Below are 17,003 nucleotides of genomic sequence, written 5' to 3'. Positions count from 1 at the left end.
CTTCATGCAGCCTTTAAAATAGTGGATGTCTGTTAATTTTTATTTTAATATTCTGTGTTTTTTGATAAATATGTCTAACTCTATTAGATTTTACCAAATGCCTACTGGGTTTAATATGATTTTTTTAATAGGAAAAATGAATAAATTAAATAAAATAAATAAGTTAAATAATTTAGAAAAAAAAATCTTATGAAATAGTATGGCATGTATGATGTAGCAATTTCTTGAATTCTATGATAATATTTAATATATAAAATAAAAAATCCATTAATGAATGATTTCTAGTTTCTAAGACTAATTTTTCACTAAGTAAATGCAGCTAAATGGGGAATCAATATATCAGGATAGCTTGCATTTGTGGTGTGGTATATGGCTATAGTGGAAGAATTTTCCTAGTTTTCAGTTTCTCCTGTTTGTAATGTAATTCTAGCCTTTTCAATATGCTTCTGTTTGATATTAGACTTTGAGAGTGGTATTTCTGTCTCTTTTACTCTCTTTCCTTTCTCCTTTGCTGCGGTGTGTGTTTGTGGTTATGTGCAAACAAATGTATACCTGCGCCATCTCCCTGAGCATTTGGCATGTGTAGGTAGTAAGAGGACCATATCCTATTCAAATGTGTTTATTGTGAGATTGCAGTCCGATACTGAAGGTGCCCCTGCACTGGATTAATAGATGGTGGGTGAGGATGTGTGCGTGCGGGTGCAGTGTTTTGGCAATTAACTTTGTAAAACTCTTGAAGTTAGGCCATCAGTTTTGCTTAATGGTGGATGGTAGGGTGCCTATGTCCTATGAAAGGCTTTTGTAAAAATTTATCTAATTAGCTCTTAAAGTAGCTAAAGTAGTATTATCACCTTCTATAGATACCATTATTCAGTAATTTACTTGCAAAGCAAGTTGAGATAAGGCTGTTGAAGACTGCTGAACTTCATAATGGGAGTGTTCATACAGGGATTTCATGTAAATCCACATTATATTAATTCCCACCTGGTTTTGGAACTACTTCTTCCTAAGGAATGAAGGCATGAGATATGTGTTTTGAGGTCCCTGCATGGAAGACAGGAATGTCCCAGATGATATGTAGTGATCTGCCATCACTAAGATGATCTATATGATAGCTAGTCTTCAGAGCCTTACCAAATAGTGGGTTTTCAATTTGACACAGAGTTATTATATCCTTATGTCTCAGGAATATTTCCATACTGTCTTTGATTACTTGCAGCTGTGTCTGACAGATATATCAAAGCTTAGAAAAAAATCACATACTCTGTTTGAAATCACTATAATCAGTGATCTTAGAATGCTTCACAAATTATAAGGCAAAGCTCGTATTTAAGAGTTTTCCACTCAAATAATTGTAGAAGCCTAAAAGTTCTATTGCTAAGGTATATATTGTCAGTCACCAGCTACAAATATGTTGTGCTTTAATTTGAAGTTTTGCAACTGTATGGTAATCTTTATTTAGGCACAAATAACCTTAAACAGTAATTTAAGTATGGATAACAGTTTTCAGTTATTCGTGCAAGCTTTAAGAAGAATATTAATTGGAAAATGAATTTCATTTAGAGACTGTATTTTATGTCTTGGTCATAAAAAATGAACTCTATTGTGGGAAAGCTGTGAGGCACATGTTAAAAATTTAGTTTAGAGTAACCATTCTTCAGCTGTTTATACCTAATTTTCTTACAAAGATCTGTTTTACACAGTACATTTTTAGGGATATTTTGCATTTTTCTGAATGTCAGTGCTCAAATTTTCAGGCAATACACATGAATGGACATATATAGGCACAGATCTAGCACTTCATTTTTCTTTGTTAATATTTTGGCTGTTGTATACAATATTTCATTTAAAATAGACATTTTAAAGGTGGTGGATAGTGCTTTGTAGTGTTATGCTTAGCTGTAACCTTTACTCATAATGTGATATTGTCTGTATGTCTTATTTTGTTCAGCTTTCTCTGGCACTGATGAAGCCTAAGGCTGCTGTTTCATTGAGTTGCTGATAATTTTTTATCTGATTAACTGACACATTTAGTTGAAATCAGACACAGCCCTTAGGCTGGGCATGGATTTAATTTAAAAAGTATCAAAGGTTTGCACTGTGTGCTGTTTAATCATCATGTTTATCAGGCAAAGAAAAATTACCGGAAGGACCATAGGGAGAGGGTTATCTTAAGGAGCAGTAACTTGGGAAATTGATAATAACTCTGAGGTAATTTACAGCTAACTTTTACATTCATTAATATAACATTTCCCACTAAAGTTACAGTGCATGTAATATACTAATTAAATTGAAAACATTAGCACTAATTTTCTTTTTGCTGAACTCTGAAAGGGTCAGGTAAAGACATTAAAATATGAAATTATAGAAAACCTCCATACTCATAGTACTGCAATAAATTTTTTACTTACTGGTAGAATACCTCTATCAGTATTATATACTAGAATGCATATGTAGTAATTTCCTCAGATTACTGTTACTATCATTAATTGAAAAAAAAAAGCCAAATTAAAATAAGTGTGCTAGTGTAAATTAATCTTGCCACTCTATTTACCTTTTACTTTAACTGTGAAGCTGTATGTTAGAATTGTACATGGATATAACAGAGGCACCTTAAAACCAGCAGTTTTGGAGCTTTCACAAAACTGTTAAATATTTTATCCTGTTTCCTGATAGGAAGTGGAGCCAACAGTAATTTATGATATACAAAGAGGAACAATTTTGAATTTTGTTATTCATTAAACTGTTTAAAATAGTAAATATCTTTAGAACTAGGACACCTTAAACATAAATTGTATGTTTTAGTACAGTTACAGTTGCAAAAATCAATTAGGTGTTCTAACATAATTGTTTATGAAGATTACTGTCTTGTCCTCTGAACAGGACTAAATTAACTGTTACAACAAGATATAGAATAATGGTGTAATTTCCCTTACTGTTAAAACATAGATAATAATTATCTTAAGTACATTAAAAAAAAACCTTCTAAAATGTCTTATTTTGAAAGTTTGTTTTTCTGTCTGTCTTTTGAAGTTAGTACTTTTGGTAGCTCTAAAAGGGAAAAATAAGTTTTAGAATGTCATATGGAAAGTAAAACTTGGTTAGCATCTGTGTACATTTGTGTTTAGCATCTGGTTTTATGTGCACATTTTATATTTTGTGTTGTAATACTTGGTGACAGAGTGTATTGTACTGAGTATAAGTGCTTTCTGAATTATCCAAATAGTGAAAAGACGCAGTTTATTTTTATTTTAGAGTAGCCAATTGCACTAGGAGCATGTTAGTAAACTTTAACATAGATAAGTCATCTCTTAAATTAACAGCATATAATGCTTTTTAAAATAATAATTAGAAAATCCACTCAACCCAAGGAAAAATAAAGCACCTTTTCATATTAATTTTCTTCAGATATTTTTCTGTTACCTGTAACCTTTTATATGATACAGCATGTAACATCTTCCCTTCTGAATTTTCCCAAATGCGCTTCCTCAGCTTTTGAGCTCAGTGCAGATCCCTGATATTTACCTGCAGGTGTCAGCTTGGTTTACCCCTGCTGAGTGCAGTTTTGTGAACATGCTTTTAATAGTACCAAACCTGATCAGATTCCACATTAAAAGTGAAGGCGTTATTGATTCTGGGATGGATTCTCTGCTAACCATGATCAACTCTTAGTCAAACAAAATGCTATCTGTTTGCAAGGTGTCAATAAATCTCTCAATACCAAAGAATAAGTCCAGGGAAAAATTAGCTTTCATGTGGTGGTACTCTTTGCAAGCTTCAGCTGCTGAGCTTGCTTGTCTTGTGGGACAAGACTTCATGTAAATTTTGTCCAGCTGAGGAGTTTATGAAGGTTATTAGACCATAATGTTTTTCTCTTCTACCGCATCCTCCATCCTTCCTCCTTTCAAATCTTCTTATTTCTTGAATTTGTGCAATTCCAGCTGTAATTTGTTGAACTGGACAAAATAGGGAGATTGAATTTATTCCATTCAAGTTCTCCCATTTCAAAGCATATATTAAGTATGTTGATGTTTGTCTTTGTGGAATCTATTGTATGAACAGTGATGAAGGATTATATTTGCTCTTTACCATGAGAAGAACTGAATGAAAAGAGGTGGTGATAAATAACTACCTGTGATAATTTTTTAAACATGAATGCTTACCACAACTGCAAAATGACATGATGTACTACCATTTCAAAAGACAGTTAAAACTTACATATTATCAAAGGAAATAAACTAGAATAAGTGCTGACAATCTGCTGTGTATTATTTAAATCAGATTTAACATAAGTTATAAGCAAGCAGACAATAATAACCTTGGTTTTGTGTTACTAACTTTGAGATATATTGCACACATGTACATATTTGTGTTTGCTCTATGTATATGCATTCAAAATCATGTGCATCCAATGAGTTACAGGTTTGTGTAGTAAAAAACAGCCAAACAACCCCTAAAGTAATCTTCTTGATATATAAGCTTGGGCAGTTGTTTCAATGACCATTTAGTAAGTATACATTCTGTGAACCTTCTGTGGCTTTTAAAATTCCATTATCGTAGAATGGTTATGAAATTTCCTGGGACTCATGACTAGAATTTTTTAAATCCCAAACAAGTAGGTTTGTGCAATAGATCATTTTAGTATGGAAGCATTGTGTTTGTATAAGAACAGAACATTTGAGTCTCTACTTCCATTTGCTTTTATTTTTAATTTGAGCGAGTTTTCCTAGCAAGTATCTTTGCTGATGCATATATTTTGTCTGAACTTGAAAAACAGAATGAATAAAAAATATGTCTATGGCTCTGTGAGCTTGTTAAAAGTAAGTTGGGCAAGTCAGTTGTCGTCTTCATGGATGAACATGGAGATTCTGTAAATCTGTCTGTTCGGGAAATCAGATTTCACTCCGTATTTGCTTGTTATGTGGTTACCATCTCTTTTTTGAAGTTTGTGGTATCGTTACTCTCAATATCTCTCATCCACCTATTTATTTCCCATTGTTAGGGAAAGAAGAGTACACATAGTGCAAATATATATAATGAAATATACTAAAAATGTTGTGGTAACTACAGATCTGCAATGCATTATAATAAATACTATTATGATAATAAACATCTTATTTGTTTTGATGCGGTACTAGAAATGTATGTGTTATGAAACAGGTTGCTCAGAAAAGCTGTGGATGCCGTATCACTGGAAATGTTCAAGGCTGGATTTTATGGGCCTTTGACTCAACCATTCAGTGATTCTGTGATAAAATAATGTGGAAAACTGCCTATGATTTATGTATTTATGTGGCTGTAGAGATTAATCTGCTTGTGAGATACCAGTTGTATACTCTTCTGTTTGTTTGTATCAGATACTTCAAAAACATTATTTACTGAACTTAGCTGATGGCATAGTTTGCCTCTGGTAACTTGGAACTGTGATGAATTAATAACATAAACATAAATATAGGTAATATTTTTGGACATGTTGATGTCTGCACATTTTGACACAGGACATTTTGAAGGAATTGCTAGAGTTATTATTTTACATAAAAATAAAAACAAACAGTATTTATCTTGTTAACATCAGGCATGTTTTCCGAGACTTACACAATTTCTAACCTTTTTAAAAAGAATGTTTAAGAATGCAACTTAAGTGCAATTTTAGCAGTACAGGTAGACTGTGTATCAAAATAGCATGAAATGAAGGAGTATGGAGAATACATTTTAGATATATTTGAAGATTCAAGAAGGCTTCATTAATCAGTTGACCAAATTTTTTTAAATAAAACTCTGCTTGCATAACTGTGTTAACTTTTTAAGAAATGTTATTGTAGATGAATGAATTGAGTAAATTGGAGTATCTGTGGCTTACCTTTATTCTAAAAGGAGCTTTGAAACATTGCAGAGAAAACTCAGAGGGAAGCAGAAATAATACTTTATGGATAATAGTAATAATAATGATAAAAATTATTATATCTATCATTGGATAATGAACAAGTGACAGATAAAACACTTTTTTTTTCATTCCTACTACTTCTGGATGTGTGAGAAGCACCAACCTGAACACTGTTTGATTTGGCATTAAGCTTCAAATTAATGGGTCTATCCATTAATGACATGGGGAAGTACATAATTTAAATAGTGATGTATTTTTTAGATTACTATATATAGGAATTTTCATAAATAGTTTCTTACATCTCAAATGTATATTGGGTGTGAAGAACTTAGGAATTTTGTTGGGCAAATATGAGGTGCGAATTAATGTAAAGAATAAGATAATAGATTGAGGGAAGAATATCCCAGATAGGCATAAACCAGAACATTTTTCACTGTATTATAATTTTGAATAAAACACCTTCTGCATAATTTTATTGATAAGAAACAGGAACTGAATTTTAAATTCAGCAGTACATCAGGCAAAGACTGATTTACTTTTGGAATTTGTGAAATTGCTGCATTTCACTTGGGCTACGATTCAGGAAAATAATTCACCTGGCTTGCCGAGGATAGCTGCTTATCCTTTGTTCCCCACCTTGGTTGGACAGCTGATGTGCACGTTGTAGTCAGAATTGTTCTGACCTTTACCAGGCAAAAACTCCTGGTACAGTCAACAGTGCTTCACCATCCAGCTGGTACAGTCAAGGCTTAGCAGGAGTTCTGAGATCATAGAGTAGGCCAAAGGAGAAAGGCAGGGGCAGAATGCATCATCACAGGTATATCATCGAAGATTTTGTTGTAAAATCTTGCAGCAAACTTTACAGGATTTGGAACAGGCCCAGAAAGTAAATCATGCTGTGTAGTTATGATTGACCTTGATTAACAGAGGAAAAAAAAAACTTTTACCAAAGTCTAGATAGATCAAAATTTAGAAAAAGGATGTTCAGTGTGTTGATTGGGACTCAAGCAATTTAAAAATGCAAGATCTCACAAAATGCTGGAACTATGTGCATTTCAAATGTTGTCTTCTCAGTGGGTTTAAAAGCAAAATTAAAAAGGTGTTTGTTGGCTTATTAAATGAAACAGAGAAAATGTATATTGAAAAACATTCTTTTAAGCAGAATTTTTAATAGGTGGGGCTAAGTAGATTTTCTGTGAGTTTTCTTTCTGATGTTAAGGTAAAAAGAGTACAGTAATTTCATGATTATAAGCCGCACTGAGTACAAGCCGAGTGCCAGCAACTTTTCATTCTTTGTCCATATATAAGCTGCACCTGATTATAATCGTGAAATTACTCTAATCGCACTTTCTCTTGTGCTGAATACCATGGAAAATAGTAATAATTCAGTTACAGTAATTTCATGATTATAAGCCGCACTGAGTATAAGCCGCACTTCTGGGTTTCAGCAACTTTTTGGTTTTTTGTCCATATATAAGCCGCACCTGATTATAAGCCGCATGTTACAATACAGAGTGTGATAAAAGGTATCTGTTCTATCACCATCTGTTGAGGGTGGGGGCAGTGATCCTTATCTCTGCAGCAGATATTCTGCTAATGGGCCATCCATTGAAACCAGGCAGAGCATTGTTCTTTATCTTTTCACAACCCATCCTTCCTCCAGGGAGTCATTGTCTGCTAATGGCCCATTGAGTCCCACTGTGTGACTGATAAAATTACTGCATCCCATTGGAAGTTGCTCCAGCCAGGGGGAAGAGCCCAACATTTCTTACCAAGATAAAAACAGAGGTTTTGGGACACTAAGGTAGCCCCTTTCTCCACTGGGCTCCAGAGGAAAACTGGATTTCTCCACATCACCACTGGACCTCTGGAGGGAAACTGCACCTTCTGCAGGAGCACTGCTTCAACTGAATCGCATCTGTCACTGCAGGAGGATGCAGCCACCATGGAATGGGACTGCTACCAACACCCTGCCTGACGGGGTGTCAGGTTGTACTCTGACTTTGTCAGGGTTTGGAGTTTGTTTCTTTGTAGTATTGTATTTCTGTTTTGATTTCCCTAGAAAAGAACTGTTATTCCTAATTCCCATATTTTTGCCTGAAAGCCCCTTGATTTCCAAATTATAATAATTTGGAGAGAGGGGGTTTGCATTCTCCATTTCAAAGAGAAGCTCCTGCCTTTCTCAAAAGACACCTGTCCTTCAAACTAAAAGAGCAACTTTTTGTTCTTTGTCCATATATAAGCCGCACCTGATTATAAACCGCACTTCCGGGTTTGGACCAAAATTTTAGTCAAAATGGTGCGGCTTATAATCGTGAAATTACTGTAATTATATGATGCATCGTACTGATAATTATTTGTGGGTGGAATAGCTAACATTTTATAGGGAAAATCTGGAAGGAATTTTCAGGATGTCTGGAAAACTTTAGGAAAACTGTGATGTCTGTTACTTTTCAGTTACCTTGGTTATTTCTTCTCTAGAATGGTACTTGAGTCAAATAGACTGCATTAGAGTTATAACCATGTAGTAGTTCAGCTAAACTGCTCTCTTCTGTGGAAGAACTGCATTCCAGCCTATTCTAATCTGGTCACAGGAAAAAAAATAAATGATTCTTGGTTAATTCTGCAAGTAGAGACACTGAATCTCTACAGCTTAAATCATTCTATACTGCTGTCACTGACATTCCATGCCTTTTTTCAGGACAAAGAAGGAGTAGAGGGTGTATCTGTGGGAGCGATTCTTTCTGACTACCAGAGAGTCCGAGTGGAAGATGTGTAAGAAAATGCTAATCTTTTTCAGTATATGCATTCTGGAGAGTCTTCATCTGTTTTCTAACTCACATTTAAAGCAGAGACAGCTGTCTGATTTCTCATGTTCTGTGATACCAAATGCATTTCATTCATTAATATAGGTATTTCTTTTTTTATTTTGTTTTTCTTCCTTCCCTCACCCCTTGAAACCATGTGTTTATTGGTAAAAATCTAGTAGAGACTATACTAGGGTTTTGGTTGCTCTTCAGATCTATCTTCATCTGTTGAAAATGCTCGGAGTTTTGGTATGAAAATAGTTCAGTTCTTTGATTTCAACAGGAGCTCACTCAGTTCCAGTGACTACAGTGTTGTGATCGAGTCCCTCTATTTTTCAACTATGTTTTGATATAGAGGAAGATCCTGTGAGTTATCAGGAATTAGATACAAGAGAATCTTTCTGTGCACATCTTCCTTAATTACTTAATCTAAAAATTGTTATTATTAATCAGAATCTTCCATTTGTCATTTCTATTGTGCACAAAAGTCTATATAAATTGTGATTATTTTAAGAATCTTAATTAAAAAGAACGTTATGTAATGGTAGTTGTGTCTGTTACGTAGGCCACTATTTGATCTGAAAAAGATTTTCACTGTATATGTCGGATGAAATGCAAAATCACCTTGTGTTAAAAATTAATTATAGTTTCATGAGTTCATTAATTATTTGTTGATGATGAAAGCAACTGTCTGGAATCCTTTATGAATTGTAAGGATGGTAAAATTAATGCTATGCCAACTCACCTCACGTCAGCAAGTTACAGAACACATTTGTTTTCTTTACAGTTTACATAGATAGATTGCAGTCAGAAATAACTCCTTTTTCTTTTTTCTTTATACTTAAACATTTTAATAATTGCCTCTGTTAGTAGGATAAAAAAGATTGCTTTTGTTGATTGTGAGTTTTACATCTTTACCAAAGCTAAAAGATTGACAGGAAATCACAGTATTTCAAACAGGCATGATTATTTCCAAGGTTGCTCAGTAGTAATATACTTTACATTGATTTGTAGATTTAGCCCTTGCAGTAAGGTTGCATATGAGCCATCCCAGTTAATTCAGCTAAATTTTTAGCTGAAGTTAGGGTCCTAAGTAACTAGTTCAAATTCAGAACTGCTAAATAGTTCTATTACAAAACTTAGTGCTCTGTGAAAGCATATCAAAGTAGTAAGAAAACCAGTCAGATTATATGGATGCTAACTATGCATTTACATGTCAACATTAACATACATATAACTGTATAGTCTTGACAGTCATATTAGTGGGTCTATCTAACGTATGGAGGAATGCCCATACATGTGAGACAGACCACATATTAGAAAAAACATGATAATCCACAAATAAATGTAAATCTTAAGTGCTCTGAGCTAGTTAAATGTTAAAGTTTTTCAGAGCTAGACCTTACACATTTAATCACCAGCTCATGGTTCTTGACAATTTACAGAAATGTTACCTATCAATAATGTAAATTAGTGATTCTCTAATGTGATAATCAAATGCTTTATATCAAATATATATATTTGATACATATATATGATACATATTAAACCAATTTATTAACCTTACAGTAACAAGTTTTTAATTTGTAACCCAACCTGTATACATTTTCCTGAGTTATTCTTTTCACAGCAACAAATTCACCATATTGTACTAGTGACACATGCCACAATTACCACAGAGCAGTAACTTTGTCCTTAGCTGTGTTCATGAAAGTGATGACTTCCTAAGGTGCTAATTGCTTTGTGTCCCAAAAGGTTTAGGAACACATTTTGTTATGGCTTTACTTACGTTTCCATGCTGATCTGTTTACCTCAGTGAGTTGTGTCTTATGTAGAAAAATTATGGTCAGATCAATTTATTTCCTTTTTTTAAATGTATATTAGACTTAATGTTCATAATGAAATATATGAATAGTAACATGTTTTAATTGAAATTAGAGAAGAAAAATTATTTCAGGATAGGAAAAGAAATAAATTTTCATTAATTTTGCATTAATAATATTGTGTAAAAGCATAAACTTGGCTTTATCCAATTTTTTTGTTTGTTTTTCAGGTGCAGAAGGCTTAATCTTCAGCCTTTAGCTTACCTCTGGCATTGCAACCAGGAAATACTGCTTAAAGAAATGATATCCTCTAACATTCAAGCCATAATCATAAAAGTGGCAGCTTTTGGTATGTATTCAGTTTCTGAGCAATATTGTCTACTGAAATTTCCCGTGGACAAATCCTCAGTATAACAGAGGAAAACAGAACTTTGTTGCATGTTAATATCAAGAAAATTATAAAAAATGGCTCAATACTAGTTGTGATATCTGAATAATTAATTTAACAGAATGCAATTCATTCTTAAAGGAGATGTGGAAAAGCTGGAAAGTAGATCTTCCTAACATAGACATTAAATTCCTCTCTCTTTTTTTTGTTCTGGTTTGGTTTTGATTTGCAGTAAAGATGCATGTATAATTCAGTAGTTCACAGTATTGTCATTTATAGATGATACAGGCTGGTGACTAGACAATAATAAAAAGCAACCTTGAAAGTTTTAATAAAAATACATCAAGTTAATATCAAGCAATATATAATTATGAGGCCAAAATATTTTGTGTAACAGCAGACTTGGAATTGGTAAATCATAAGAGCAAAGAGAAATATTTAATCATTGCCTCTAAATATTTTTTTTGATATTTAAAATGTAGTTGGCATACCAGAAAAGCAACATCTTTTCGTTATCAGCTATATAAAATGAAGTTATAAAACTTGAAGCAAATCAATATGAAAGTTAACCTCTTTATTGCTTGAATGTAAAGGTAAGGTCAAATTAAATTTTATAAGAAGGCTTATGGAAAGATGTGCTCTAAAATCCTAAGGAGCACATGTGAAACATGTTAATAATACAATATATTAATTCCAGGCCTCTATGCAGTTTTCTGTTTCAGATTAGCAAATGAATTTTTAAGCATAAAATGTGACCAAAGGACCTTTTCTTTTGTAGTTGACTATGTATTTACTATTAAACCCATTTATGACATATGTAGTTCTCTGTAGCAAACAGTATATACAAACGTATCATACAAGTGGCATCAGTGGTAAAGCTCTATATTTGGAAAATAGTGTTGCATAATCTTTCATTAGAAGTCCAATGGTTTGTTTTGCCAGTGGCTAGTTTACCTGGGCAACTTTCCCATCAAATACCTAATATTTTATAATTACTTTTCAAATAATTATCAATTTTTTTTATAAGATAATTCTCTCCAATAATGGTTTATAATAAAGTAATTTCTCCTTCATTGTTAAGATTTGAATTATAATCCCTTTAGACTGAATGGATTAAATTAATTTTTACAAATAAATTAATTTTTAAAATTTTGTTTATTTCTCTTTATCTGGTATAGCTTCTAAATAGTTTTTACATTGTCACTATGGTGGTCTCGCTCTATTGTTCTGTAGGATCTGCTAGGGCTAAGGGAAAGGTTAGGATGATGTCCTCATTCATTTACAGGTAACAAGCAAAGCAATTTATTAGCATTTTCCTGATTTTTGGAAGGTCAGTTACAAATATATGGGGATTAAATGTCATGTTTTCTACTACAAAATAGTTAATTTTAAATTGGAGAAAGAAAAGGAAAAATTTCTAAAATAATTGTTTTTCAGGCCATGTAAAGTATGTTTTTATATTTATGTTATATTTCCATAAAATAGAATGCATTCATTCTTATACTGGCATAAAGAAAAAAATAAAGACCACAAAGCATATGTAACATCTTTTTAATGTCAAAATTATTTTTTAAAGAAAATATATGATTCAAATAATAGATAAAACTGTTTCCCAAATAGACATCCTTGATGACCTGTCATGCCTGAAGCAAGATAAGCTTGTCTTTTGTATTCTACCATCTTAAAAAAACTTAAAATGCACTGGTTAGTGCACAAAGAGTGCTTTGTGGGCTATTCATTGGAAGAGCGAATACCATAAATACTTGTAGATAGCAATTAGATAGAAAATCACTCCGAGTTATTTTTCCTTTTTATTTTTTTGGCTACAGGTAAAAGAAAGATCTTATCAGAGTCAATTTCTCACCTGCCTCAGGCAGATGTAATTAGATGTAAGCAAATTTAATGGAGCTTTTGTGCTCTGGGGCCATTCTGTAATGCTTTAATAATTGCATGCCTTATTAAAGTGGATTTAAGGTATGAAGGCTCTTTAACATATCAAGTGGCAAAGAAGATAAGATACAGTTTAACTTTTTGCCTTTTAGATTAATAATCAAAGCTAAACTGCAATGAAAATATTTAAAATAACAGATTTAGGAGTCTGAAGGGTAATGCATTAGGTGATACGTTGTGCAGTTGTTAATGCAAGGAGCAAATCTGTAACCTGAGCTTGACATTCATTGGCACTGGCATACTTGTACACCCGCCTTGTCCTGTTTTCCATTAACTCCTTGCCGGTATTGACAAGGTAAAAGCCTGTCGTTTTATGTAGAAAACACATAATTATGCAAGTAAATGAGCATTACTTTAGTACATTTCCCTAAATCCACCATTACAAATTAATACCATAAACTTTGCCAGTGGCAAGAGTTTTCTATCTCAGAGTAGTGTAGTTTTCCAGATGGGATGCCAATTGCTCTCACTTTTATGCAAAAAAAGTATTGTTGGCAACCTTTTTCACATGCCTTCTGTTGATCTATAAGTAGATCAACTTTCTTTTCTTTAGAGTGTATTTCAGAAGCTTTAATGATGAGAGAAAAACATTCCATGAGATAGCAGCAAACCTGAGCACTATATATATGTATAAAAGCTACTTCTGAATATTTATCTTCAGTGTCATTTTCTTGCTGCTAAAGATGCCTGTATGATACATCATACTTTTATCTTTGCAATATACTTCTCCTTAGTGGAAATACAGAAATTCAGGATGCGGTTACTCAGTAACAGCTAAAATGAAAGCTATTACTGATGTTTTTTTAACATGTGTGTGCCTGAAATTCCAGTAATATCCATTGCTCATGTGACACATTGCAATATAACACTTTGTAATAGAGCAATTGTGTAATATAACACAGTAAGAAGGTACTTTTTTGATGTTCTTCCTTTTTGGTTGTGTTTTACAGATTAACTAATACTAATTAACTTGCAGAGTATACATATAAGAGATTAAATCTTGTTAACTTTACATATTGGTCTTTACTGTGCCTCATTCTTGTTTTCACTGCAGTACAAGGTGTAATACGTATGTGGAAGTGAGGGAAGGAGAAGGGTTACATTTGGAAGGAATCCTTGAGTTCCTTACAGTATGATCCTTAGTAAAACTTAATGTTCAAGTTGATTTACTTTCAGTTTACTTATTTAGTTAACTATACCTAGATCTTGTTAAGTATTAACACTAAAACTTAACCACCTCTATGATTTTTAAGATATGACAAACTTCGTTTTTCATATATGAGAATAAAGTTGAGGAATGGGCGGTTGTGTGGCACTGCTTCTTCAATGTTTCAGTACAAATCAGAATATAAACTCAAATTGCTGTCTTTGAGGGGATTAATTTGCATTTATTTGCTTTATACGTTGCAGCTTCTTCCCAGCTTGGTAATAGTAAACTAATCCTTAATTATTTAATTAAATACCTGAAAAAAACCACATTGTTTTTATGAGATCAGATAGTTGAAACATTAATTTGAAAAAGAAAACTCTGATTAAATGATTAAATTATGTTTCTAACTTCTAGCTGCTCTTTGGACCACGGGAAAGAAATTATACCATAGCACTGTTCAACTGTTGAATAATAATAAAAGCTGAAACTTTGAATCACGGCTGATCAGCCTGCATATGAAGTGGAATGTTACAGCAGACCTCTCGTTAGGGGTAGAAATAAGCCAAGACCAAGATTGTCATTCAACAACATAAAAAGGATCCTGGTTTATTCTTCTTTGCAGCTTAGCCATCCTGACTGACTACAGCAAGCTCCTACTGCAGGGTCCAGCTGCAGTCTCTGACTGCTGGCTATTTCCTGCTGGACTGTGACTGCAAGTATTGGTTTGCAGGCTCTGACCTCAGGCTTTCACCCAGCTCAGCTGTGACTGCAGGCTGCAACAGCAGGCTCTGACCCATCAGACCCAGACTGATCTCACACCAGATCTTTCACTGCAGCAACTCTCCTCTTTGTTCCGTTCTTTGTGTCTCTCTGAGCCTTCTTCCTTAAGGCTCCTCTGCCTCCTCCAGATCATCCTCCTCCTCCACCAGGTCCTCTGCCTCCAAGATCCTCCTGCCAGCCAACCCACCCGTTTCATCACACTTATCTTTGTTAGTCAAAGCTGCAGCCTGTTTAAGGGCAAGGCTTTTGCTCTTCAGTAATTGGTACAACTGTGACTTACCAGGGGCAAGGTCGCCTGTAATCTCTTCTTCTACACCTACAGTGGAGCTTTTCTATTTCATTACTACATTCTTTATCTTGTAGGTCCAGCTGCTATGAGTGCTTCTAGACATTCCACATTCCCACCCATGGGTAGAGTTAAAATCAGTGTCTGTAGAAACCTTCATTTTGAAGTGCTATAGGCCTTAGCTACTTACCCAGGCTATATCCAATGGGGGGCCATTGCCATCTCCTGTCTGACAGAAAATCCTAAGTTCCTTCACTAAAATGTAGTATACTGTAGTAAGTGTATTTAACTTGAACCTCCTTTGTTGTGAGAAGGTATTGATGCTTGCTTCCCATGGTCTAGAAAATTGGTATACTTCTGCTATTCATGGAATCTACTATCCTGATAATTGAGGGATCTGCGTGTTTATGAGTTTTTAATTGAAAAAGAGAGAAAATTACTTCTTAGTATGATGAATCTTTTATTTAAACCCAGCCACCCAGGTGTCTATGTTACTGTTTATTTGTATGCCTCTAGTGTACAGAAGGGAAATCCTGACTGACTGAAATTGATAACCATACTCCCATTATTTTTCACAGAGGTAAGATTTACTTGTAAAGAACTACATTAAAAAAGACCTAGTGCCACACAGTTCCTGGTTAAGGTGCTAAGGGTGTAATTTAGCATACAGATAAACTGATAGTAAGTTGCTGCCAAAAGTGCAATCTTTCCATCCCACTTCTAGCTCACTCTTCCAAACCACAAGTCTGTGCTTGCTTCTGCCCCTGTAAAGGCTCCAATGATTTTATGGCTGCATATAGGTCATCCAGCAGGATCTGCTTTTTGGTGTGTGCAGGGAACTTGCTCTGTAGAAACCACATCTGCATGGAAGGACAGAAATCTCAATAGAAAACTTACTACTAAATTAGGTAGGCTGCAATGGCAGATCATATCCTGAAGCAAAATTGGTGGTTGTGAGTTTTGTCAGAGCACATCAGCTGTGTAATGGAGAGGAACAGTGTTCTTTGCAAATGTCTCTCTAGTTCTTAGTACTGAGCAATTTTAAAGTAATTTTGAGGAAAGTGAAGGACTTTGTCATCACAGAGGAAGATACTTGCTTCCTCCAAATATTTTTAAATAATTCTCAGACCATTCACAAACATTACAAATTAAATAACATTTTGCTATGAAATCAATATGATATCCCAGTTACTTTCTTACATATTGTATAGTTAGGATTGTTTACTTGCTTATTGCTAAGTATATTAAACATTGACATTATTCTTAGCTAGTTCAGCTTGTTTACAGGTGATCATTCCATTGCTTTCTTCCTTGGGCAGCTACTAGACACTGGATCTGTGGCAGAATCTATGACAGTCTTCACAACATTTGCTCTTGATAACATTCTGTTTTATGAGTATGAAAAACACTTAGAATCACAGAACCATTAAGGTTGGAAAAGAACTCCCAGGTCATCAAAGCCCACCTTCAACTGAATAACCATATAACCACTAAATCATATTGCAAAGTGCCACATCTACTTTTTAAACACTTAACTTTTTTTTGAACATTTTTTCTGTTTATCATAATTTGAAGTAAAAGATAAAATGATTGATAATATTTTTTAAGTCTTGTCAAATTTTAATACTGGTCTATTCTGTTATAGGTACTGTATTCTGAAAATAGCCTTAAATAGAATATATAGCCTTTATTAGAAAAAATATCCTTGTGTTAAAGTATTATCTTGTATACACATATGATCACTTTCAATTAATTTTAGTTTTAATCTTTCTTCAGATAATAAATTTGATAAATTTGATAAATTACCTGTGATTGGGAAAGGTGTTCTTATTAGTCTTTTCCCCCTTCTAAATCTTGTTTCCTAGCTAGCATGTGGTGTTGCCACTGAATTTTCAAACAAATCTTTTGAAATTTAGTTGGCCTTTTAGAGTTTAA

General features: G+C 33.7%; 1 protein-coding gene across 4 annotated transcripts in view; it reads left to right on the top strand.

Moving 5' to 3' along the window:
• The window catches only part of DPH6 (diphthamine biosynthesis 6), a 200,524-nt gene that overhangs the window by 35,546 nt on the left and 147,975 nt on the right, over positions 1-17,003 (top strand). For all 4 annotated transcript variants that reach the window (XM_033063508.2, XM_033063511.1, XM_033063509.2 and 1 more), the window contains 2 exons: positions 8,586-8,659; positions 10,745-10,863. In XM_033063508.2, coding sequence (XP_032919399.1) covers positions 8,586-8,659; positions 10,745-10,863 — 193 coding nt within the window. The remainder of the gene's footprint in view (positions 1-8,585; positions 8,660-10,744; positions 10,864-17,003) is intronic.

The sequence above is a fragment of the Catharus ustulatus genome, chromosome 6 (assembly GCF_009819885.2).
Source record: "Catharus ustulatus isolate bCatUst1 chromosome 6, bCatUst1.pri.v2, whole genome shotgun sequence".
NCBI lineage: Eukaryota > Metazoa > Chordata > Aves > Passeriformes > Turdidae > Catharus > Catharus ustulatus.
This window is presented reverse-complemented; position numbering and strand designations above follow the sequence as displayed.